The sequence below is a fragment of the Perissodus microlepis genome, chromosome 8 (genome assembly GCF_051167445.1).
Source record: "Perissodus microlepis isolate ML-2025 ecotype Zambia chromosome 8, ASM5116744v1, whole genome shotgun sequence".
Classification (NCBI taxonomy): domain Eukaryota; kingdom Metazoa; phylum Chordata; class Actinopteri; order Cichliformes; family Cichlidae; genus Perissodus; species Perissodus microlepis.
Window position 1 is genome coordinate 13,067,261 of NC_140468.1, and position 26,878 is coordinate 13,094,138.

Below are 26,878 nucleotides of genomic sequence, written 5' to 3' on the forward strand. Positions count from 1 at the left end.
TGCTAATCTGCCTTTTGGAGTTCCAGATATGGCATCAGTTTGTGTCCATTATGACACATGTTGCAAGATAAAGTTGTCATGTCAGTTGTCATGCACGGCACCCATTTTTGTTTCTGACCCCAACCAAACCTCTTTGTCATTTTCATGGTTTGATTTAGGAGTTGAAGCTGTATCACGACTGCTTTAGCGCATAGTTCAGCAGGTTAGATTGAGTTCTTGCTGGCAGAGTTGGGACTACATCTGAGGAGGCAGAGAAATCGTTTCAGAGAGCTGATTGACCTGGAGCAGTATCTGTGTCTTACTACTATTTTAATATTTCCATATCAATGTATATCCACACAGCAAAATCTCCAGTGTTAAATTAACACTAGAGAGTGTCTATATGGGTCCACACCTCTGAGTGTTAAATACAACACTGTTGAGTGTTAAATTAACACTTTTGACAGTGTTATATGTTTAAAAGTAATCTAGTCAGTTTTGAAGATTAACAATGGCTAACACTGAGCAGTGCTGATTTTCTAACACTGGAATATTTCTAACATTTTGAGTTATTTTCCAGTGTTAGAAAATCAGCACTACTCAGTGTTAGCCATTGTTAATCTTCAAAACTGACTAGGTTACTTTTAAACATATAACACTGTCAAAAGTGTTAATTTAACACTCAACAGTGTTGTATTTAACACTCAGAGGTGTGGACCCATATAGACACTCTCTAGTGTTAATTTAACACTGGAGATTTTGCTGTGCAGCAGTTGTGCACATTTGGAGCTTTTAGTGCACTTGTTGCCAAATGCAGTGGTCTGATTGGTCAGATCTGTTTATCGAGTTTAGTTTGAAAAGAATAAATGACGCAAATTCATCCTGCAAAATGATGCGGCCTATCTGAACAGCTATGTAGAAAACAGGACAGTCTGAAAATATTTTTAACGCATTTAATATTGGCACGGATTTTATGGTTCTGGTGTGTAAAGGCCTCTCATGCAGTAGCTGACTGTGATATTATTATTATTATTACTAAGAATTCCTCATGTTAGTGTTTCCATTTGAGCTAGAGGTAACTCTAAACTTTGATAGTTAGGAATGTTTTTTTGTGGAGGGTGAAGGGTAAAACCTCAGGTGGAAATTCATGGTTTCAAACAGATGAGACCAGCACCAGCTGAAAACTGAGCCCATCTGGCTCCAACGTAAACCAATCCATTAGGTTACACCTTGTTACAGCCATCTTTCCTCTATCTACATGTGTACATAGACTATGGCACTGACATGGCCTCTCTGAATATTTGCAACCATCTCTCATAGGTCAATGTCACCTTTCTCTGCTCTTCCCTCTAGTTCTATATCTCTTTTCTTTTTCTGCTGATCCATAGCCCCCATTCCCTCATCCTTCATTCTCTCCCCACATGCTAAAAACAAGATGGAGTGCGTATCCCAGTGGAAACCTTGAGACAAGGTAATGCCATAGCCATCCATGCTTTTTCAGATTAAAAGAGATTATGAGGAGAGGAATGAACAGATTAGCTCTCACGACACATCACAGCATGTGGGAAGGGGTGTGGGTGAGGGGCTCGATGGGCATCCATTGAATAAAAGAAAGACACGAGGGTCGCATTGAGACATGCTGGTATTAAGCACATGTCCATGCATATGCACACATGGATGCATACTAAATGTAAACTACAGCACAGACCTTGCATTAAATTCATTTGCGAGTGACGTATCAGTTTCAATTATAATATGGGTTTATCTCTGCTGTGTATATTAATGCGTCTTTTCACTACATCTAGTCTCATGCTAGGAAGTGGTATTAACAAAAGGTAATAAGTGCTTCCTATCAAAACTACAGATGAAAGACTTGTGTTGAGCACCTGGGAAAAATACACATTTATAAAGCCGCTTTGTTAAAAAGAAGATTTCAGTGTGCAACAGCTGTTTGTGAAATGATGAATATTAAAATCTTTGAAGGGCAGTACCCCCCACCACCACAACTTTTTTTTTACACCATGTGTCACTCAGTCCCAACTCAGTTAATTCCCATAAATGATAGTGAATATAATTTAAACATTATGTAAATTGTATGTTTTTAGTTGACTGTTTCGAGTGCAAATTAGTATACATTTGATGCTCCAGTGAGCATTTATTGCAGATTTATGGCAGGGGAAGAGCAGAAATCTCACTCGATTGAGCAAGTGCATCAAATAATATTTCTTTAGGCTCAGACAAACAAAATGAGGAGATGGAGTTGTGGCGTGATAAATAGTTACGGAGGAGTTTGGGGCGGAAGCATGGGTCAACAAAACATCTGACTTTTTCACAGGGGTCTTCTGCTTGCTTCCTATTTTCTACTTATCAAAATATTTGGTTTTGAAATGTTTTTTTCTTCTTATCTGTGTTTTGTAATGGTTTATGACTACAGTGAAAGAAGCACTGAGAATGAGATTTCACATCGAATGAGACATGTCTATGTGTCATTCTTAGGCTGCGACTGCAGGGAATGAAAAAATGAAGCTAATATGGAAGTAATAAAAGCTTACATTTTATAAATGGCTCCAAAAATGAGCCATTCCTTATGGATTCCCACTTCACAGCAGAAATAAGTATGCTTGCAGCCTGCAACTTCATGACAACTGCATTCTAATCCTCCTGTTTAAAAGGTATTAACTCTTACAGGCATGCATTATTAGGAAGCTCACTTATGTGATTAATAAGTAGTAATAGTAGATGTCTGCAAGATGTTACCTCACCTAATTTGACTTATTGAATGTCCTTGTGGTTTTGGTGCATTTTGGAGCATTTTAAATCTAACAATCTGATAACTAACAGGTCGTCTGTGCTTAAGTTCTTTGTTTGTGCTTTGTACCTAAATTGGCTAGATCAGGGGTTTCAAACATGTGTCCCCAGGGCCAGAACTGGCCTGCTGAAAAGTCCAATTTGACCCCACTGGTAGGGTTTTCACAGTGTGAAAATCGCAGTGAAATCACCAGTTACTCCATATGTGGATTGACCTGAAAGCAGGCCTGCCTCAGCTAAGCATGACAGAACCTGACATTGTTCCCTAAAATGACAGGTCATGCCAATAGCTCTGAATAGCTGTCAAGGAATCCTGCACTCTATATGCCAATAAAAAATTTCCATCCTACCACACCATCTTCTGTTATAACAATGATACTAACCCCACGGTACTGCGATGGTTGCTCACTGGCCAGTGAAACTCTGACCTCCCTTTATTGAGCAATTTGAAACCTGCCTCATCCACAACAATACATTTATAATGGTTTTCACCAGCATCAAAAAAGGACACGTTAGCAAGAGAAACACTGATTACAGTACAATGATAAGGACTCTCACACACAGGTTTCTTGAAATTGAACATACCTGTGCAGTTGTTTTACTCTGTCTACAGTTTTTTTTAAAATGCACACTGCGTAGCTGTTTTAGGGGCATTTGTTGAATTTTAAGGATCTGTGCAGTGGGTGGCAAACCTATTGTTTCCACATTGTTAAAGATGTCTTTATTGAATCCTCCCGTAGTTACGCTGCAGTAAGTCTAGGCTGCAGGGGGCTTCCCATGACGCGGAGCGATTCTTCTTCACTCACTATGTGTTTATTCACCACTCTGCATTTAATCATTAGTTATTATTAATCTCTGGCTCTCTTCCACAGTGTGCCTATTGTCCTGTCTTCCTCCCCTCACCCTCAACCAGTCATGGCAGATGGCTGCCCCTCGTTGAACCTGGTCCTGCCAGATGTTTCTTCCTGTTTAAAGGGAGTTTTTCCTTGCCACTGTCACCAAAGTGCTTGCTGACAGGGGAGTCATGTGATTGTTGCCTTTTTCTCTGTATTATTGTAGGGTCTTTATCTTACAATATAAAGCACCTTGAGGAGACAGTTGTTGTGATTTGATAAATAAATGAAATTGCACTGAAAAATTGAATTGAAATGTCAGGGACATAAATGTATTTTTAAGATTTTGATAAATTGAATCATAAAGTGTAAAATAAGTAAAAACTTGACGTGTGACGGTTTTGCGTTTTTGATGAACCACTGTGACGCGCTAGTCACAGATCACATAGAACATAATGTTTATGATGGACTTTTTTTTAAACATATCTCTGGCTGTTCGTCATCTGATTTGGAAATGTGGTGGTTCATTAAAAGAGAATGTTTTCTTGCACATCTTTAAATTAAAAAGATATGATTATTATGCAACTCTTTTACTATTTCAGCTCACTTGAGATCAGATTGGACTCAAGTAAGGCCCAGTAACTTAAGTGAGTTTGACACTCCTGGTCTAGCTGCACCATGCTCACAGCTTCACAACAATCTTCAACGACTGTTGCCATCTTTCATACACATACATGTTGCAGTATATATGGGGATTTTTTTTAAATGGCACATTATGAAGAATTATGGCAGCAGGCTGGCATATTTATACTGGCTTAACATAAAATACAGTGACCATGCGCTTTGTAATGAAATAAGACATCATCCAGCTTAAAGGTGACATATGAATGTGTTTGTTTCTCCAACAAGAGAGCTCAACTGCTATAAAGAGCAACTCTTTGATCTGTTGGCTTAAAAAATGTGATGATTACAAGAAACACTGAAAATATCATTAGACTTAGCCTTTGTCTTATCTGATGATGAAGATGGAAAAGCCCATCAGCAGGCCCAGCAGCCACGTTTCAGCTGTGGTACGGTTGAAAAATCAAAACCAGTCAGAAAATGGGCAGCCATCAGAGCTGAACATCAGAGCGAATGAGGAAGTGCATCAGTAGCCACACGGATGAATAAATCAACACTTTCCCCTAAATTAATCTCTCTCAAGTTGAAATTTTATTATAGGCGAGCTTGGATATCTCCATGGTAACAGGAATTCCACCGCCATTCCCAAGTGGATTCACAATCAGCACTTACGGACTGACAGCGTGACATGCTGTGCACACTGCGTACGCTGTACACCTGTGCACAGAAAAGGAGACAAAAAGCACGCAAACTCACAAATGATCACACACGCGCACAGTTCCATCTCCCATCAAACTGTACAGGACGTCAGAGCCGTTGTTACGTCGCTTGAAAGTAAAAATCAATTCTTCAGTTTTACAAAAATTATTGCTCCAAAAAACTGACAGTTGAAGTTTTCTGCAGGTAGAAACAAATGCACACACACACTCTCCCAGACAGCACACAAAGAAAGAGTGCACTTTGAGTCTGCTGTTTTCTTAGTCTTTCCAGTTGGCGGCGGCCAGACGCGGCAGAGTTGGCACAGCCAGAGTCAGAGTGCCAGGGGGAATGGAGCGCCACATGGCATGTTCATGGCAGGGCCAGCTGGGGGGAGGGAAAGTGAGGGTTGTGTGTGTGTATATATACATGCATGTGTGAGTTGCATGGGGGGTGATGGAGGGGTGGTTTTGCATCTTAAATTCCACAACATCTGTTCAATAGGCAGAGCCATATATACCACTGAAGCTGGTGTGCTCACAGGCAACCATTGTAATTGGGGGGTTGGTGTGTACATGTGTGTGGGCATGTGTGCCTTCTGTGCGTGCCTAGGTGTTGTAGAAGAGGGGAGATGAGGATGGGAGAAAGAGATGATGGGTAGGGATGCAGAATATTGAGGGTAAGTTTCAATTGTTCTCCTCTTGGCTCAGCAGCTTTCAATGAAATAAAGGCTGGCCCAACAAAAAAAAGGAAAAAGCACAAAAATCAAACGAGCGCTATTAAATTCCCCTCACATATGGCCGTTTTGCTCGAGGCTGATTTATGGTGTCTGACGTGAGGATCACAATTTGTAGTTCATCACAACAACTGGGTTACGAGTAATTTCAGCATCTTCTTCATACAGCCTTGATGCCAGCAAGCTAGCTGTGTACTGGCACGTGGGGAGTCATCACTCTTCTCCAACGCTGGAAGTCCACAGACAGACACTGAGTGGGCACAAGGCACTGGGGCAGCGGCTCCTCACCCAGCTCGATGAGAAGCGGGAGTCTGAATATGGCCCTTGCTTCACACATGCACGGCGGGCACACACATGGAGACGCAAGCACACTCGTACAAGCACGCTAACATACATCTAGTCCCCCTCCTCGTCATCCCTGCTGGCACTTTGGGGAAAAAGTACCTCCTCCCACTCCCATTTATCTGCCCCCACTCTACACCCCCCACCCCCACCCGTGGCAGCCGACGTCCCTCGCAGCGTGGCGTACCATCTGTTGCCCCCCCTCCACCCCGCCCACCCCCAATCTCTCCCTCCAACACCATCCCAACCTACTCCCCCAAACTTCCTCCGCCTTCCTGCGCCATCTTAGCCGTACGACACCTCTCTAGACCGGATCTGGGAACCACCAAAACAGGAGGACTTTTACTATACGCATGTATGGATGCACCATGACTGAGGAAACACCTTCATGTACTATGTTTCAAAAGGCAAATAATTACAAAGTCATTGCATAAAAAGAGTGCACACGCCACCCAGGCGGATAATTCAGCGACATAAACCTTGACATGCAACACTATATTGCAAACTACAGATGAAGTTGTACAGCAGGAGAGAACACATAGGGTTTCCTGATTGCTCTCATGAATGTTTAATCGGTGAGGCTCTAATAGGGATGAAGTCTGTAAAACCTCCTCCAGCACCTCCAGGCGAAAAGTGAAGCCATGCCAAAAGCCTAATTAAATGTTTTTTAAACCTTTCCCCTTGGAGAGGACACAGAGTAGTTTCACCCCAGAGTGTGCTTGTGCTTCAAAGAGGTGGGTTAGTATGGGCTGTATGTAGCCTACCAACTACATAAGGGCAGTCTGTGGTAAGCTTGTGCATCCAGGGTGAGAGCAACACTCACAAAAACATTTTAAGAGTCAGTCTTTCTATAATGCACCAGAACTAAACTTGTATTCATGACATTGAATTCCACTGTGTCTGAAGGGTATTGATCACATGACAAACTAGCACGTGTTGGCATTTTGCCTCTCTTGCCTTTCTAACAGAGTGCAGAACACACAAAATATTAAATGCAGTTACTGTTATAACTGCTGATATCCTACTATCCTAACCACAAGGTCACCTACTGTCCTAACAGCATTAATTTACAGTATTATTTGATTAATTCTCTTTAACCAAAATGATTAAAAATGAAAATTCATGTAATTTTGTTAGCACCTAATGCATTGCAATGAAAGTTAAATGAAAAAATCAGTTAAAACCTTCCACTTTGTGGTATAATTTCCACAGTGTAAAGAGCTCTGGTTATCCCTGGTAAAATGCTGGCACTCGGGCTAAGGGTCATTCCAGCTGATTCCACAGATTAACGCAACAAATTCAAATTTATATGCCACATTTGCCAAATCAGAAAGTGGCATGACTCCTGACCTCGGTGACCAGTCCACCCTATTTCTGCGGGAGCTGGAAAAATGGGCTGGAATTTAATATGCATGTTTCGGTAAACCATTTAGACTGACATACTGATTTGGCACAGATCTGATATTGGCTTTTAACATAAACATTCCAGTCAGTGTGCTAACATGCTGTATTGCAGGTTCTTTGAAAGCTTTGTATGAACAATTTCTACAATGTCTGTTTTTTTAAATAAATAAAACAAAAATCCAACTGTTACATTTCTTGCACTTTTGAATTATTTTCATCATTCCAGCAACAAGCTTGGCAAACACACAAGTATTGTCTTCTCGAGTCTATAATTAGACATTCATTTTGAAAAACCAATATCTGAAAAGCCCTTTGCATGGGCGGATGTAGGGGACAAGTGTGGACAGCAGAAGGTACCTAAACAGAGGAAGATGGATAGACAAGGAAAGAGCCACTGCTGTTTGTCCATTCATCTCAGGTGTATGTAGAAGAACTCAACTATGACAACTCATCCATCAGCCACAGGGAGACTACTGAGCCTCCTGGAACGGAACCAAAAACCACCTCTATCCATCATGCTTCTCTTCTCTTCTCTTCTCTTCTCTTCTCTTCTCTTCTCTTCTCTTCTCTTCTCTTCTCTTCTCTTCTCTTCTAAAAAACAAAATCAGGTTATTTTTACTTTTGACTGAGATTGTGTCCGGCCAAAGCGCAGCTCTCGTGTGGGGTGAAAAGATTAAATATGGAAGGGGAGCCAGAGAGACAGGGCAACAAAAAGTGACAGGCCAGGAGGACATGTACAAAACAATGACTAAGGAAAAAGCCTTAGAGCATAAAGAGTGAAATAAAAAGGAGAATGACAATAAGAGTGTGAAAAACGTGTGTACATATATGAGGAAAGGAGAACGCGGGAGCAAGGTAAGCAGCTAAACAGCAGCTGTCGACCTAATTCCTTCTTAACGCAGTGCTTGTGCTCTGATTAAGAAAGCGATCTGGCCTTTAATTTTCTCCTGACACTGGCTAATGCTCTGTATCTCAATTGCCCATCCTGGCTCTCCCTCTCACAACTATATGAACACAACAGCTTGCACCGCTTGTCGGCATCCTCCAAGCTGACTTAAAAAGTGTAAGAGATATTTTACAAAAGGAAATCTAAAACTCTCTTGCAACTGTGTTCAATCTTTAATCAAAAGGGAGTAATTGTATTATAACAAGATAATGTTTTCCCCCAGAGAGTCATAATGCACAAAATGAAGAAACATAACTTAACATGCTGATAAAAATTATGAAAGCAACAGAAGTGGAATGACGTGACAGCTAAACCATCTCATACGGAAGGACACAGATTCAGGTATCTAAGAACAGTCGCGTGTCTTGTAGTTGTTTTCTTTACGAATGTGAGTAGAAAATTTTACTCTGGAATAAACAAAACTCAGCAAATTCTAAGATTTCATGGTCATTTTATGGTTATCAGTGTCAAACCATTAGCTGGTACCCTTTGAGTCCCTTGCGCCAAGTTAGTTGTACAGGCAGCCAGATCAAAAACTGCAGTGTGAGTGGGAAGTGAGAAAATCAATTAGGAAAAAAAAACATTCTCACATGCTGTGGGGGGGGAAATCTCATAGTATAAACTGCTACATGTGTAAATAGTTTTGTACCGATACTTTTTAAATGCTTCTAATTGAGGAGGAATAACTTTTTATCTCCAATTCTGCAGCTCCACCAGTTGAAGTGTGTAGGGTGCTATATGCTCCAGCAAAAAATATCTGTGTGTGGTATCAGCTCCAGTAAAAGACATATAGCATAGAGTAAACAACAACAGAGATAACTGCACGTGTTGCTCTATGCAGGAGAAACCCAACACAAAACAGCAAAATTTAAACAATGTCAAAAACAAGTAAATATGACACAAGCTAAATAAATGGAAATGTTTCCTCAGTCAGAGGACTTCATCCGTGACGCTTTGCATATGAACAGAGCACTGAAGTGACTGAGAGTACTGAAAATTAAAAGGTGGAAATAAACCCTAAAATTCGGTCAACACAAAAGAATAGATCTACCGTTATGACACACATATTAATTTGATTAATTACATGCTTCACAGAGAGACATGTTAGAGTGTTCGAATACAAGAAAGAAACTTGTCAGCTTCCAAAACAATCCCAAATGGGACTAGGAGCTTTCTAAATTTATGTGTACGCACATTTGTGCATGCTCATATAAATGCTAAGGAGAGCAGACGGAAGAGAAGCCAGAGAATTACATGCAACCAGCATCAGAGCATAATGTGATGAATAGAAAAAAATAAAACTGACAATAAATAAATAAAGTAAAATCCCACAAATTTTGTGGAAAAGTAGTTTGTTGCATGTTGCAATCTAACAGTGATGCGTCATGTGATATCAGACACTGATTTCTCCTCAGTGTCTGATGTGAAATCAGGTGCTTTAGATTTGTTTGAAGTGAAATCACACAGAAACGTGAAACTCTTCTTAACAGTCTCTGTTACCATAAGAAGTGACTGAGTGACGAATCAATTTCCAAGTACACAAAATTAATCTGCTGGAGGTGAAAAAAAAAAACCTGAATAACATTTTAAAAAGACTAAAAAAAAGCTAAGTTTAGGATGAAGCTGTAAACAGTAAAGTATCATACAACCTGTAGAAATGTCAGTAAGTCATCATGATTAAAAATATTATGCTATTGAAAAGGTAAAATGATTGTAATCATTGAGAAGTAATAGAGTTGTCTCACATGATTTAGTAAAGAACACTGTTCAAGGCGGCATGTGCTTGAAACAAGCTCAATGATTCCAAACCGGCAGCCAATCAGAAGTCGAGAGAGAAAGAGGGTTTATTGAAATTGACATTTTTAATTTTGTTTTCTTTTGAAGTGGCAGAATAAACAGTGAGCTTTCACACTGTGGACAAAGGATTTACGATACGACAAACAAACATAAGAGCGGCGATAAACCTTCGTCAAACACGAGGTGTGTGTGTGCGTGCTTGGTGCAAACACACATGCCAATCGGACTGCCATGTGGAGTGTATGCGAGAGAGGTGGCGTTGCTAGGAGCACCAGGTTGTGTGCAGACAGTGGTAGCAGAGTAGAGACGGCAGCAGCAGCCTGGCAGTGGAGAAGAAAGGAGTGGAGCAATGCCAAGAAGATTCCCCCAGAGAGACCGTAGCAAGGAGAGAATGAGGCAGACAGAGAGGGAGAGAGGCACGGAGAGGGCATGCTGATATGATCATGTGTTTCCACCGAATGACGGACGAACAGTTCACTATCAGCAGATAAACATCTGAACCCTAGTATTAGTGTACTGTGACTTCACTATGAGGCTAAGAGGGTCATTAAAAAGCAAAAGCGCACTTGCTGCAGCTTTGAGGAGATATAATGTTAAGGCATTAATGCTAGGAAGTGGTGATGATGAAACAGCAGGAGAGGGAAGCTACAAGGTTGACTGGAGGGATGAGAAAGCCCCTTCATCTGGGCTCATTTTTGTCACCGCTCCTCATGTCACCTATCAGTCAAAATATAAATGTTTGCCTATTTCCAACCAGGCTGCATCACTGCCTCACTTCTGCGTGTTATCCTGCTGAGCCTCTCCCTTGTTTTCTACGTGTCATCTCCTTTTCCAGTTTCTCTCTTCCTTCTTCCTCCCGCGCTCTTCCTTTCCTTATTTTGTCTTTAAACGGAGAGTCGTGTGAACAGGCTATGCAAATGAGATGGTTATTACCCCACTGCTCATCAAGCCGCACAGAGGAGACATTAATAGGCTGATGAATATGCATGTGAATTTGTTAATTAAGTTAATTATTCTGCTGAAAATGCATTCGTCTTCCAAGGACATCTTCCCCAGGATTTCAACCTGCTCCACTCATTAGTCATGCGATATTTCATACACAGAGTGAGAATGAGAGAGAGGGAGGCAGACAGTGGGAGGGAGAATGAAGGGGAGAGGAGACAATGCTGTTTTTGGAAAGTGGGTGCCATTAACATGTGGGGTTATAAAAGTATGGGGTAAAAATAATGTATTTTAATGTCATCAGCGCTCACAATGGGATGCGTCATAACTACCCATAATAGCAAACCGCATCCTGCTTTCCAGATATGGCACATTATTCCCAAAAAGACCTAGTTGGAAGTTTATACATTTAGAGTTTTTTACGTCTATTTTTTGCGCTTGCTTCTACCTCACTGGTTACTTCTCCCTAATTGCTTATTAAAACCCTCTTAAATGAACTTTTTGTGCCAACTTTCCAACACATTAATTAATTGTTGTAGCCAATTAAGTGCCGTTGTGCAAATGAGCCTCATCACAAATGGTCCTATAGGGCTAACCCCTCCTTTCTCTCTCCCGCTCCTTGTCTCTTACTCTTCCCTCACCACCCTCCCCCCTCTAGTCTTCCCAGCTGCCCGAGCACTTCAAGGCACTCGGTGCCAAAGAAGCAGAAACTGTGTCCTGATAATGCTTCACTGTTTTCTGGACTGCTTCCAGCCTTCAGGCTCACTGATCTCAAACTTGTACGATAGGTGGAAAGCAAAAAGCTCAGTTGATTCCTTTTTTGTCTGGCACATTTGTACAAGAGCATCTTAATAAGGCCGCTTCTAAACCCACCGCCAAACCATATAGAAAGTGCGCTGATTGCATTGTATGCTTAATTTGTCTGGTGGCTATGAATTTTCAAGGAGGCATGCATGCATCAAATAATTTATCTTTATTCATTGCAGGTAATATGAGAGTTCACCAAGAGAGGCTGTGGGGAAAAAAAGAAGGAGGGTAGTTAACTTCAAAGCGCTCAATAAGGTTGCCAAGCTGTTCACACATCTTCATCCCCTGTGTTAAAGCTGGAAACATGCAGAGGAAATCAAATACATGTGTATAAGGAGATGTTCTACACAACAACACTGTGAAAATATACAAAATGTAAAAACACTGAAAATTTGTGGTTGACGTACAGTGTATATATGTTCACCACCCCACACATACAGCTTATATGTAGGTGTATGCATACATATAATATGTATATTATATGTATGCATACACACATATTATGCAAATCTTTTGTGTACTGGATGTAAAATCAGGTTTCTTTTAAAATAATGACACATCTTTGCACCGAATGCGGAAAGCAGAAAAAAGCTGAATCGGATCAATGGGTATGTCTAACATTTGCCTTTAAGCATGTGCCAAGGTAAGTATCTTCTGTTGATGTAGGCTGTCTCATTAGCTTCTGCTTCTTTATTCAGTTCCACCCTGACTCAGTGATGTTGAGACCAGTGTTTTGTGGAGGTCATACCATCTGTTGCAGGACTCCTTGTTTGTCTTGCTGAAGAAAGTTCTTCGTGACTTTGGTTGTATATTCTGTGTAGTTGTCAAGCTGCGAAATGATTTTGGGGCTCTGTTAGGCTACACCCTAATGGTGCCATATGATGAACGAGCATCTAAACATTTAAAGTGTGTAGAAATGTTGCATAGCAGTGCACTTGGAGCGTATGTATGTGTTCACATGTGTGTGTGTGTGTATGTTTTATCTATTCATAAAATAATAAAATGTGATAATAAATGGATCGGAGGACTCAAGATGTGCAAAGAAGCAATGTAAATTTGGCCTAAATGTAAAATTTGTAATGTGTAATAATGTGTCAAAAATGTACTGCCAATAATGCCTCATGAGATAATACCTTTTCTGATTAATGTGACAGTTCTTAGATTATTATTATTTTTTACTGCTGTTGTTGTTGTTTTACTTTGGGGATTTTTTAGCCACTGTGGCATTCATTTTGTAGTTGAGACAATGCGAACATTTTTCCATCATGTTAACAACATGCAGAGAAGCGTTTCTCAGCACAGGGGTTGAACTTTCTCTTTTTTTCTCATGCCTGGCTCTGCCCACTCTGCTGCCATTCGGACGTGGCACTGATACACCCACCAGGAGGATTAGGGAAGGTTTAACACCGGTGCCAGCCTCACTCCCTGTGCCACGCCATCCCTCGGCACAGAGGGGGGTCCCGCTTGGCATGGCAAGGTGAACTAGCCTCTGATTGATGGGCATGGTTTCAGCCTGCTACTGTGCTCCCTAAGGCCCGTGCCTCCTTTTCCTTTTTCCTACTGCTGTCTTGGCAGCAGTGCCCAACTCCTCTTCCATGCCAGGCAGCCAGCTAAAGCTCCTGGTGGGCACATCAATTACATAGCGGCACCTCCCCTCTTTTCTCATGTCTATCTGTGGGTCTGTCTACTGTCTCAGACGATGCCAGTCTGGTCCCACTCCATTTCCACTGCTGTCTATAGCTATCTCCTGTGTTTGTGTGCGTACTGCTTTATAGCCTACCCATGTTCACAAATACATCTTTGCATATATGCACAAATGCACATGAATCCTATTCACGCACACACCCCGTGCTTTCCTCTTAGGCAGGTCATAATGGTTGGTGGGAAAATCCTCCCTAGAGAGCACTCTGCCACAGGCTCAGCTGTACAATAGGCTCAGGTGTGTGCCTGTAGTATGTGCTTGTGTGTGCAAGGCATGGATGCTTTTGCTCTTTAATCTTTTTTTTTTTTTTTTAATCTACTGCTTGATTAAACAGCCTATTTCTCCGACTGCTTTATAGTAGCGGGCAACAGTAGGAAAAAACAAATAAACAAAAAAACATTAGTAATGTAGTGCATTATTTACATGATTATTTCAACCTTCCTTTGGATTTTGCCTGTTAGTTGCTGTTGGCAAATCATGAATCATTTACTCACAGCGACCGTACGCCATCTGCAGTATTCATTTTGCCACTGTCTTACTATAAGCTGAAAAGGCTTTTATTTTTGAAGCGATAAAGGCAGCTGTTTTGTTTCTCCTGGAAACGTTGTGATAAATAACCCAAAGTAATTGTTACAACGTGCAAAATGGTAAGTCGGAACCTTAAAATGTTTATACTATTTTAAATGTGCTCGTGTATGTTATATATACACACAAGCATGCAAAAAAATGATACATAAAATTAAAAAAAAAATAGTCTGGAGAATACACACAAATAGAGAAAGGACTCACCCAGGAGAAAAAAAATCGCTGTTCCTCGCTTGCTATGACGAGTTTATAGTAGTACGGAAGCCCGGAAGGGATGCTAGGAACCTGAAGCGGGGAAGTCGAAGTGGAGCAGGGGGGTACAATGGCGGCGGGGCCTGGTGTTTCTATGCAGAGCTGCAGCCCTGCGAGGGAACTTTCTGTTTCAGTTCAGCAGGGAGGAAATCAGACTCATGGTGATCGGGTTAAAACCGAAGAAGTAACGGGTAAGAACGCGACTCGTGCTTTATTTTTCGTTGCTTTACTGATAATTTATTTTGGGACTTGGGCTATCAATGGCTAACTGCTAAATCCGCCCACTATGTTGGCGAGTACTGCTGCTTTTTGTGTATGTTTTATATATTTGAAATCCATCTGTGGGTACCATATACACACAGTAACTCCAGATTGATAATTGCGGCTTATCTGTACAAGGATTGGTGTTGTTTTTTGGTGCGCTTAAAGTCACGTTAGTTGCCTATCTGTAATCAGCTAACGGCTAACGTTAGCAACTTGCTAACGTCAACTTTCTGCAAACACTGATGATAGGTAGGTCGTGCAAAACAAGGCTCTGAAAATATAAACACCACACAAGTTTTGCTTACCTATTCAGTTTGTAGAGCAAAAAATGCCAGTCTGTCCATCAGTTTGGCAAACTGTGTAATAATCTGCAACATTGTAATAGCTCATTATCGACATGTTTTGACAACACTAGACATCCTAGACTAACAGCCTGGTAAAATGATCCCAACACTTTTATTAAAAGTTGTTTTTTTTGTTATTTTTCCAAAGAGCTGACAAATCCTACCACCCAGCTAATGTATAAAAATCATGCCAGTCGCCTACCTACGTGACACATCTGCCTGGGACACAAATAGTACAAGTGGGAGATAGATGATGATAATGATGTTGTTGTCATGCTCTCAGGTCACTCTTTAAAATATAGAGGAAAGAAAGTATTTTTATATTTGTTACAGTACACATTTGGCTTCCAGTTTGTTTGGAATACGTAAATGATGATAATACCTACAACTCTATTAGACCTCGGGCCACCAGGATCGGCTGAGCTATGTCTATCTATCTATCTATCTATCTATCATTGATCAATGGTCTTTGATTAGTGGTCATGTCATTAAACAAATGTACTTTTTGTAGGGTTGAGGAAACCTGCAGTCAGCTGAGACTGAAGAAGTCACTTGGATGAGTGACAAACTGTTTCTCCCGCTGAAAACGCTACATTCAGAACAGAATCCACTTTTTGGGATTCCTGCTGATCTACATTCAAAAACACGCACAAAACTTTTTTTTTTTTCCTCATAGAGTTAGACTAAAAAAAAAAGTGTTTGTGCGTGTTAAGTTGATATTTTATTTCTTTAAGTTTTGTTTTGTTGTTTTTATTGCCTTAAAACATTGAAGTTACCACATGTAGCTTTACAATGTTTACCACTTCTTAGACAAATGCCACATAGAAGTTTGAACGGGAAGTTTTTGTATAGCCTTTCACACAGGTGTTGATTAACCCAAATTATTTCTAAACAGTATAGTTTGTGGTTGTGTTTTTCTCAGAATAACAAGGATAATAGAAACGCCCATAAAGATATACAATATAGCTTAACAGCAACTCAAACTGCAGCTGTTAAACTGACAAAAAAAATGTGTTTGTTTGATGAAATTAGTTTTTGCCTAGAGGAATAGTAAAAACTTTGTCTTGTTCTAGTTTAAGTACTTTTATTACATAAATATGGTTATTCTGGGTGGCAAAAAAGATCATAAACCTCTCCTTTAAAATGCAGAACAGAATAAGTGTATGAAATTTGCTTAAAAGTTATCTAAATGCATGTATTTCTTTTTTATTTAGAAGCAGAGAAGCAGAGTCGCATGGCTGCTCTGCTGGAGAGGCTTCATGCCAAACACAATGCTTCCCGGCCATGGCAGGAGACCTGCAAGGTTGTTCGTCAGGCTATGGTGAGAGAGAGACCTTTCTACAAGTGATTTGTACAAATTTCAAAAGCATTATTTTACATCAGTAAAGGCAGGAAAGAGGCATCTGCAGCAAGGCCCTTATGATAAAATCTGTGGTGCCTTTGTGAATAGAAAGCCAAAAACATCCTCAACTCCATTTCTTGAAACAGTAAGAGGCACCACCTAGTGGTGCAGTTTAGCTCTGCAGAAAAACCAAGTGTTTTCATGACTTAGAAAGACTTTAAGGGGAAATTCATACAATATATTCTCTACAGTTGTGTAATATACCAGTTTTAGAAGGCCTTAACAACATTATAGACACACACAATACCCATCATGACCCATCAGTTTACTTAACAATCCCACATCAGGTCACAATGTAACAAGTAATCACAACAGAGAACACATTTAATGTCATTAAACATATAATTGCATAAAAGGTATTTTCTTCAGTAACTTAGCTTCTGGATAAGTAAAGCTGTAATGGTGGTGGAATTTACATTCTTGAACCCAGTGGAGCAGGTGGAAAACAAATTTTAGATCTTGTTGATTAAGCACATTTTTTGTTTTATGAACTGTTTCTCTTTCTTTCCACATAATGTGTCCCAGGAGAAACGTGGTGTGATGAATGCAGCAGGTCACCAGCTCCTGCTCAACTGTCTGGAGACCCTGCAGAGAGCTTTGAAAGGTGAGGACGTCAGTTGATTGAAACACAAGGGAGAGCGAGTTGACCTTTTTGTTTAGAAAAACAAACTGCTTTCTTTTTCAGTCTCATCACTTCCCTCCATGACAGATCGTCTGGAATCCATTGCTCGACAAAACATGTGAGTCTCTTACGGTTACCGAGGCCGGTAAACCTAAGCACTGAAAGCAGTGGAAGCTTTCAGTGCTTAGGTTGAAAAACCTTTAGTTTAATATTTCAAATGAGAATGAGCTTCTTTATTGGTTAGGAGGGCTACATACAACACATTGCATGATGTTCTTTATTTTACAGTTTTGATGGCATTTATCCATTGTGAACGTAGTCAGCAACATTATTTACATTTTTGCCAATATACTAAAACTGTTTTAGCTAAAGCACAACAGGAAATTGAGTATAGAAACGTCATAGCATTATTTTGTCAATTTTTTTTGCCTTGTTTGTGCAGGCTGGGCTCCCACCTGAGTCCCTCTGGAACAGAGTGCTACATCACAATGGACATGTTTTACGTGGAGGTGCAGCTAGACACCAGTGGCCAGCTAGTGGATGTTAAAGTGGCTCATCAAGGAGAAAGCCCCACGGTCAGTCTAATCACTATGTAGTTCCATAAATTAGTAATAGAAGGCCTTGGTGACACAGGTCTAGAGACCATTCAGTGCACCATTGCAACCTCCACCTGCTGGGAAAAAAACTAACCAATCACAAGGAGGTTTCCAATAAAGCGCAGTGCCAGGAATCTTTGGCAACCGTTTGGAATACACATATTTTCCCTTACAACCAGTGGTTGCCGTGGGTTGCCAACTGGTCTCTAGGCTTGTGTGACTGGGAGAGGCAAATTACATTAATCTAATTCCACTAGTGAAGATTCAGTAATCTTTTTTTGTATTTAATTCTTGGTCACAGAGTTGTCCTGAGCTTTTTCAGCATTTAAGGTGAGTAGAAAGCACATGTGTAATTGAAACTCTTGTGGATGATAAGAGACAAACCTGTAGTGCATGGTGTTTCATTTCTGTTAATGATTAAAAGTTAAAATTGCAGTTACCTATTAGAGATTCCTGTTTAATAGCTGATTGAGCCACTTTTGTTTTCTTTTTAACAGGGAAAAGAACTTTGAAGAGTTTTCTAAACATCTCAAGGGACTTGTTGATTTATACAAGCTTCCTGGAGACAAGTAAGTAGGCTTGCAGGCTTTGACATTTGGTTTAGGCTTATCTAAAAGCACGAGTAGATATTTTGTTCCACGTATAAAATTAAATTTACATGTGCTATCTTCCAGATTATGAAAAATTATCTTTTCTTAAATTGTTGAGTTATGAATATGTAATGTATTTAGGCTTTTTAACTGCTGAGAGACAGGAGAGCTGAAAAGAAAGCAATCAAAGACCAGATTAGTGATATTATTTTTTTTATAAGATGCATATGCCATACATCTCTGAATATTGTTTTCATATGTCTAATAATATTTCCTTTCTGTATATCAGTAAACTGAAAACCAAGATGTACATAGCACTCCAGTCTTTGGAGCTTGATCTTACAAAGATGATGCACATGTTTAGGTAAGTTCAGTAAGTCTTTGATTTACTGTTTAAGTTGCCTTTGGGATCTTTGGACTTTTCATATTCATCACATTTCTGAGGACTTTGGTTGTATGCTATATGTATGTGCTTCTAGAAAATGTATGTTAAATAATAAATCCCTGAAGATTTAATCAGTTTGAACCTGTGGTACTGTTAAAAGACTAAGTACACTAATTTTATGAGGTGTTGGGACACCTATTGTTAAAGATCGCAAGGGTCATCTCTTATTATAAGAGACTGTATCTCTGTACATTTGCCTAAATTGTATAAATTAATAATTATGACCGAAGCACTTAATTTGATCATCTCTATTTTAATGCAGTCTTCTTTGTTTTTATGTTTTCTAGGTTAGCTACCAATGCTAATACAGTAGAAACTATTCTGCATGGGAGTGTGGGCTTGCTGACAGCCAGAAGTGGTGGTCACCTTGTTTCTCTCCAGTGCTATGTGTCCCCTTATGACATATTTGAAGAGGGAACAGGCACACAGCTCAACCTAATGGACAACAATGGCAAGTGCATGCAGGACATTGATGACCTTATCAAGAATCATCTACCAGTCACGACCTATGTAACTTACTGGATGCTTGTTGTTACAGTGCCGCGCTCTCTGGGTGTCAGTGTCTCTGTTACAATTGAAGGAACCTCCTCTGTCTATAAGCTCCCAATTGCTCCACTGATCACAGGATCCCACCCTGTTGACAACAAGGGGTAAGAACATGTTCACCAGTGTTTACAAAGTCCTCCAGTGAGCAACTCTAATCTGTGTAAAACCTGCAATTATGCTATACTGGGAATTGTTTACAAATTCACCACTCTTGCAAATATTAGGCAGTTATCATGGGTAATTGATTTTTTTTTCTCTTTATTTTAGGACACCTTCCTTTTCCACTGTGACCAACTCCAACTGTGTGGACCTGCCAGCTTGTTTTTTCCTTAAGATGAACCAACCCACACCCTTTTCACTCTCTTTTATCCAGAGGATGGGCAATGCTACTTGTGAGTTTACCTAATGCATGTTGTATTCACTATTCATTAACACACATAGAAAATATTATTCTTTATTTGAACGGTTTAACCTTAATCTCTGTCAATTTTTTCCCCAGCCATCCCAGTGTTTGAGACCCCACCCATCTTGTCACCTCTCTACCAGTTAATTGTCCAGAGCCAGCTCCAACGTCTTGAGGAGGGCAGCTCCCAGCCTCCACCCCCACACAACATGCACTTTTATTCTGTGAGCAGACATTACTTGCCTCCACAAATATCAGCGATGTGTTGTAAATCTCTAGAATCTTTTAACTTGCACGTTATTTGGTTTAGTTAAAGGTCTGTCCACCCTCGGTGGTTACCCCCAACCTCTTCTTTTGGCTTTAGAATTGTCTCCATTACTTGTATTTATATATCACAATTATCACAATTTCTGTCATTGGAAGTATCTGAAAACTTCTGTTCTGCTGTCTAAGGTGTTACCTGATCAGCAGCACTGTTACTTCCTGAATGGCGATGCTCCAGTGCAAGATGGTCGATCTCTTCAAGGAGCACTGGTGTCCAAGATCCCCTTCCGCCACCCGGCACAAGTACCATTCTTGTTGGATATCATTCGGCATCAGGCAGCCTATAACACCTTGATTGGTAGCTGTGTGAAGCGGACTTCCATCAAAGAAGGTAGGTGGCTTCTGATTTCCTGTATTTATCTCCCGTTATTAACATGTGCTCTGTTTTCTATTATATTAAATTACTTATAATAAGTGTCATTGTTATTTCAGACAGTGCAGGCCTGCTGCAGTTTGAGGTGTGTCCTCTTACTGACTCAAGTTTCAGCGTTTCTTTCCAGCATCCAGTGAATGAGTCCCTGGTCTGTGGTAAGCACATACTTTTGCTCTTTTTTTTTTTGGGAGGTTTCGGGGAATAAAGTTGTTTCACTAAAATAGATACATTTAAAAAACATCACAGCAAACATGATGTTTTGTAACAAGTGCATTTGACACAAATGTCTTTATACTACTTTTTTTTCCTCCCCAGTAGTCACTTGCTACAAATACTTGAAATCCTGATAGAGAGCTTGAAGTTGAACTTTAATTTGTTTATATTTCATATATTAATTTTTAAGTCAGAAGTTCTGACTACTGAAATTGATGTGACACTGTTGGAGTGGTTGATATTAATTAATTATGTGGGAAATTGGTCTTCTCTGATTGTATAGTGGTTTTACAGAGAACTGTTTTTTTACATGGTAAATTATCTTTGGTTGAGTATATAAAGGTTTCCCCAACTCATTGCCCAGAAACACAAAACCAACAATTGCAAAGTTTTTATAAAATTGCCATTGGGTTAAAGTTCAGCTAAACTGGTATTTATTATTTTAACTGGAGGACTCAACACATGACTGCAGCATGTTGAACCTTTATCTCAAACCTATGTTTGCTGTCTGTCTTTTCACTGTTGGCTGAAAAAAAAAACATCCTTTCAGTCACTTCAAGGTTGATTAGCAGGCAGCCACTTTACACTTTTAGCTTTGGAGTAGATTGCAGTCTACAGGGGTTCATGTGTTAATCTGCTGGAATATCTTTTGTTTTTTGTGTAACTCTATTCTATGTGATCTTTTTCCTTTAGTGGTGATGGAGGTGATTGACTCCAGACAGGTATCCTGCAAGCTATATAAAGGAGTGTCGGATGCTCTAATCTGCACTGATGAATTCATCACCAAAGTGGTCCAGAGGTGAGATACTCACCATAACACCATAACTGTGTGGTTATGCACGGTTTAGTACATGGTTGGTAATTGTTTCCTTCCTCTTGTAGATGCATGTCCATCCCTGTAACCATGAGGGCAATTCGAAGGAAAGCAGAAACCATTCAAGCAGACACTCCAGCCCTTTCCCTAATTGCACAAACCGTGGAGACTATGGTGAAAAACAACCTTCCACCCTCTGGTAGTCCCACCTATAATATGGTAACAGCTGATGGATCTAATCCCATGGGACTGCCTGGGCTTACAGGGGGCAACACACCTACTGGAGGAGGGCCCAATTTTACAGGTCCAATCACTTCTCTGTATGGGATGTCCCGAACTGACAGGCAAGCTCAAGGAGGAGAGTGCCTAACCCCAGGAGCTGTGGCTAGCCAGCAACAGATGCAGCAACAACAGCAGCAAGGTCAAGGCCATTCAGATGACTATAGCAAAGTCACACAAAATCCCATACTAACAAGTCTGTTACAGATAACTGGAAGTGTGGGTTCTAGTCCCAGCTCCCAGAATGCACCACAGCCCCACCAAACTCCACCTCCAACATCTTCCCCTGCCAGCAACACCAAGAATCACCCCATGCTGATGAACTTGTTGAAAGACAATCCCACTCAAGATTTTGCTTCACTGTATGGATCTAGTCCATTAGAGAGACAGAATTCTTCTGGTTCTCCACGGACAGAAGGCATGGGTGGAACCTGCCCTGGAGGTAGCACGAAGGGAAAAAAGAAGCGCCCACGGGGGAATGAAAAGGGCGGCATGCTGCCTGGAACAGCTGCTGGTGTTGGAGGCGGTAGCTTAGGCATGAAATCTCAACAGTCATCTTCCATGCCACAGCACCACCAGCACCATCAAGTCACTCACGAGGATGATTTCCACCGTGAGCTCCTCTCTATGGATGTGGACGCATCTCAGAATTCTATCTATGATGTTAACCTGACTAGTGATGGCTTAGACACGCCCCATAGCATTACTCCTGCACCAAGCCAGTGTGGAACACCACCATCTGGTCCCAGCATGCCTTATTCACAGTCTCATGTCCAGTCTCAGCAACAGCAGCCACCAGGTACCGTACCACCTCGTATGGTCCGTCTCTCCAGCTCTGATAGTATTGGACCTGATATCACAGAAATCTTGTCAGATTTACCTGAACAAACTGGCAAAGGCAGTGGTGGGAGCCATGGGCAGCATCCAATGGGCAGCGGTGGGGAGGATGGAGGCGCACTAGGTACCCCTATCCGTGACTCTTCGAGTTCAGGTCAGGGTAGTGCAGTGTTTGACTCAGCAGATATTTTCAATACCAACAGCAATGAGAATCCCTTCACAGACCCCGCTGACCTGATTGCTGAGGCGGCTGGAACTGTTACCACTCCCACCAGTGACTCTTCTTCTACCAACTTCTTCCCTGATGCCGCGGACTTCAACCCTGACCTTCTTACCTCAGGCCATGGTTTCTCCCAGAGCTACTTTGATGACAGTTCTCCAAGTGCTGATGGAGACATGGACCTTGTCAAGGGTTTTGGGGGAGGTAGCCAGCAGAATACCCCATCAGGAACGCCTCAAAATCCTACTCCACATGGACAGAGCACTCCAGAGCCTTCACTAAAGGACCCTTTTGATATTGGGATGGTGTTTGGAGGCAACAGTGGTAGTGGTAAACCACTTCTGGGACAAGCTCCTGATTTAGGAGACACACATGGTGGAGGGTCCCAGAGCCCCCTTTTGAGCATGGGCCTTGGAGGAGCATCTGGTGAACCAAAAGTTAAACAACAACAGGTTCTCATGCGGCCAAAAGATGAGAATGGGGGCAGCGGTGGGAGCAGTTCTGGGATGGGAATGGGGAGCAGCTCAACAGAGGGAAAACAGGTGAAGCGTAGCAGGACGCCATCCAGTGAGGGAAAATCTAAAGATAAACCTCCCAAACGCAAAAAGCTCGATCCTGATGGAAAATCCCCTTCTCACAGCTCAGGGGGACGGCCTTATACACCACCTAGTGGTGGCTCAGGCTCTGGTAGCAGCATAAGTGGAGGCGGTTCCAAGTCTCCTGGTAGCTCAGGACGGTCACAAACCCCCCCTGGAGGTGCCACACCTCCAATTCCCAAAATCACTATTCAGATCCCCAAAGGGACCATAACTGGGGGCAAAACCTCTTCCCATAGTGGATACACCTCCAGCAGTTCAGCCACAAGCAGCACAGGAGGAACTGGAGGAACCAGCAGCAGCAAAAGCCATCATTCACACTCATCGTCCTCTGGAAAGATCAAATCCAAGGAAGGCTCCATGACACAAGGCAACAGCTCCAAACCAGGGAGTGGAGGAAGTGGGCCATCCCAGTCTAAAGGCTCCTCCCAAGGGATGGGTGTTGGCAAGCCAGGATCTTCACCAATCACCAAACATGGCCTGTCTGGGCCTGGAGGTACTGGCGGAGGAATAGGAAGTGGTAATAAAGTTAAGCCTCAGGGGGGCAAGCCTCCTGGTTCACTTATGAATCCCAACATAAAGCCCAACATTTCACCTTCCCATTCTCGTTCCAGTAGCTCTGGTGAAAAATTATCCTCCCCTATGAAGATGCAGCAGTCCCAGGTTCCAGGAACTCCACCTTCTTCCAAGGCCAAATCCCCCATGGGCTCAGGAGGTGGCAGTTCCGGAGGGTCCAAGTCTTCTTCTGGTGGAGGCATGACCTCACAGAAACCAGCTGGGGGAAGCTCTTCATCTGGTTCTTCATCTTCTTCATCATCCTCCAGTTCCTCGTCATCTTCAGGTTCAGTTGGCTTCTCGGGAGGCTCTCAGTCTCAGTATGGCAGTGGTGGAGGAGGAAGTGGAGGTGGTGGAGGAGGCAGTGCAAGTGGGGGTGGAGGTGGCAGTGGTGGAGGGGCTGGCCAGAATAATGCAAATAACCCAAACGCCAAAGGAAAGTCTCCTAGCCGTAACAAGAAACCCTCTCTAATAGCAGTCATAGACAAGCTGAAGAGTGTTGGAGGAGGAGGAGTAGGGGAGGATGGTTGTGAGGTAGGGCCACCAGTAGGGGGTGCTGGTTCGGCATCTACTCCTGGTGGTGGGTCTGGAAATGTTCCCAGTGGGCCTTCAAACATGGCACCGTCCAAGCATGTCTCATCCTCTCAAACTAGTGACTATAAGCGGGAAAAGTCTGATAAAGAGGCAAAGGCAAAAGTGTCAGTGTCAGGGGGGAGCAGTGGGGATAAAAAGTTGATGGACCCAAAAACAGGTGGGGTAGGTTCGACTGCTTTGGCCAAGATTATAATTAGCAAACCAGACGGTGGCTCTCCAAGTATCAAGGCTAAAGTGACCCTACAGAAAGCAGGAGAAGGCTCTGGTGACAATATGCGTCCTCAGATTTCTAGCCTGAAAGCTTCTCCACTCTTCAGTGGCTCGACTCCCAAACATGACCGCTCCTCCCCCAGTCACAGCCGCTCACCAGGATACACCCCACTTAACCAGGATAGTGAGAGTGAGTCAGGAAGCAGCTCAGTGGCTGAAAAGTCTCACCAGAACAGCCCCAGCTCGGACGATGACCAGACCATGCGCCCACTTCCTCCCCAGGACTACATGAGCTCTATTCCCCTTAGCTCAGGTGAGAAACATAAGAAACACAAGAAGGAGAAAAAGAAGCAGAAGGAGAGGGAACGGGAGAGGGACAGAGACCGAGAACGGGACAGGGACAAAGAGAAAAAGAAATCTATGTCCATGGGGCCGTCTTCTCATCCAATAAAATCGGACAGTTGGTCAAGGTCTCCCATCTCAGCTTCAGATTCATCTTTGTCCATGTTAAGTTCAGATCGGCCTTCCCGGCCGAGCCCAATGTATATGAGAAATGAAGATGATGACCTCATGGACTCAGCCCTCACCGGCAACCTTTAATTTGATGTAGAAAGTGCTTTGATTTCACTCATTTGTTGTCAAATTTTTACCCATTCCTTTTAAAACGTAAAGTAAACTTCTATTTATTTTAATCAAGCTGCAGATTAGAGCTGGATATAGGAATATTAAAGCTCTGTAGCTGATCATTGAACTGTTAAAGCTGTATTTTAGTTTTGTATTTTACTGTATGAATACCGATGTATGATGTCGGGGAGGTTAGGATGCCAGGTTTATGTGAATGTGAACACTACACATAAAAAGCCACCTCCGAATTGAGAAGTTAACCATTTTTGTCTTTCCTGTGATGTCAGATGTTTTTATTTTTTTTAGTACATGTTTCCCCATTTCTTTATCCATGTTATCCATCTACATTCTGCTTCTGTCATAAAAAACAATGGGTTGCTATTATACAGTATGACATCTATTGGAAGTTATTGTAAAGACAGAAGGGTACAGCATTTACTTGCCTTGTTTTTCACAAAACCTTCAAATTTGTAGATTTTTGATACATTTTAAATTGTTAACGAGTAAATTAGTGTAGGTAAAAAGACTAACTGATAATGATGATGATGCCGATGGTGGAGTAAAAGAGACATGCAGTTATTTTTTATAACTGGAATTGTTTTTGAAGGTTGGAATAAAAATTTCACATGTGAACCAATTTCCTCATATTAATGTGTTTTGGGAGATTTGATTACTATAAGTTTCTGTCAAACAAAAACACCAGTCGCAACCATGTAGAGAAAGCGAGGAAAGTGTCCGTGGCACTAGATGGCAGCAGTGTATCAGGCTCTATTTCTGGCTGCAGAATTACAGGGTGCGTTATAATAAGTCATTTTCCCAAAGGTAATGTGTGGAGGTTAAATGGATTTTCACATCTTTATTCACAGGTATTATAAAGGATGATTTGTAGATTCAGAGTGCAACTAAAGGGTTTTTCTTTGCTCACAATGGGCTCATTTTGAGCCTCCAAATTGACACAACTAAGAGATGTTTATACTGTCATGTTTAATATCAGCAAAATACTTGTGTTGAGGCAATCTTTCTAGGAAACTAACCGGCATTAAGACCTAACAGTACAGATATGCCAGAATGAGTTGGTGTAGTTTTTTGATTTGGTGCTATAAAGAAGTATGACTTTGTAGCACCAGATACATACCTTTAAATCAAAGCAACGTCTGTGTATCACTGTATGCACAGTGGCCATTTAATCTAAAGAGATTAAATGGCCACTGTGCTTTCTTTTTTTCGTCATTGCATTTTCTGCATTGTCTTTGCAAAATGATTGGATGTAAGACATACAGTCTTTAACAAGCAGCTGAGGTGTACTTAGTAAAGCAAATATCTAATCAACCAATAAGATGATAGCTCAACTCCATGAACTTATGCATGTAGATGGCCTGCTGAAGTTCAAACTGAGCATCAGAATGAGGAAGAATAGTGATTGAAGGGACTTTGAATGTGGCACAGTTGTTGGTCTCGAGGGTTTAAAGTGAATGGTCTGAAAAAGAGGGTGGCGTAATGGTGTGGGAAATATTTTCTTGGCACACTTTGGGCCCCTTATTATCAACTGAGCATTACTTAAACACAGCCTAGCTGAG

At 41.5% G+C, this 26,878-nt stretch overlaps 1 protein-coding gene and 1 long non-coding RNA gene across 2 annotated transcripts; both read left to right on the forward strand.

Annotated features, from left to right (window-relative positions):
* The first annotated feature begins 644 nt into the window (after positions 1 to 644).
* Positions 645 to 5,686, forward strand: LOC146381520 (uncharacterized). Its single transcript, XR_014801108.1, has 2 exons — positions 645 to 1,450; positions 3,660 to 5,686. It is a non-coding gene; the product is annotated as an uncharacterized LOC146381520 (long non-coding RNA).
* An 8,757-nt stretch (positions 5,687 to 14,443) lies between these two features.
* Positions 14,444 to 25,934, forward strand: med1 (mediator complex subunit 1). The gene is made up of 16 exons (XM_084937619.1): positions 14,444 to 14,641; positions 16,273 to 16,379; positions 16,986 to 17,064; positions 17,146 to 17,200; positions 17,525 to 17,657; positions 17,980 to 18,008; positions 18,176 to 18,247; positions 18,558 to 18,632; positions 19,001 to 19,164; positions 19,252 to 19,363; positions 19,527 to 19,651; positions 19,759 to 19,886; positions 20,116 to 20,317; positions 20,419 to 20,514; positions 21,266 to 21,371; positions 21,455 to 25,934. The coding sequence occupies exons 1-16, from the start codon at positions 14,521 to 14,523 to the stop codon at positions 25,275 to 25,277; spliced, it is 5,427 nt and encodes a 1,808-aa protein (XP_084793745.1). The 5' UTR covers positions 14,444 to 14,520; the 3' UTR covers positions 25,278 to 25,934.
* Positions 25,935 to 26,878: the final 944 nt, after the last annotated feature.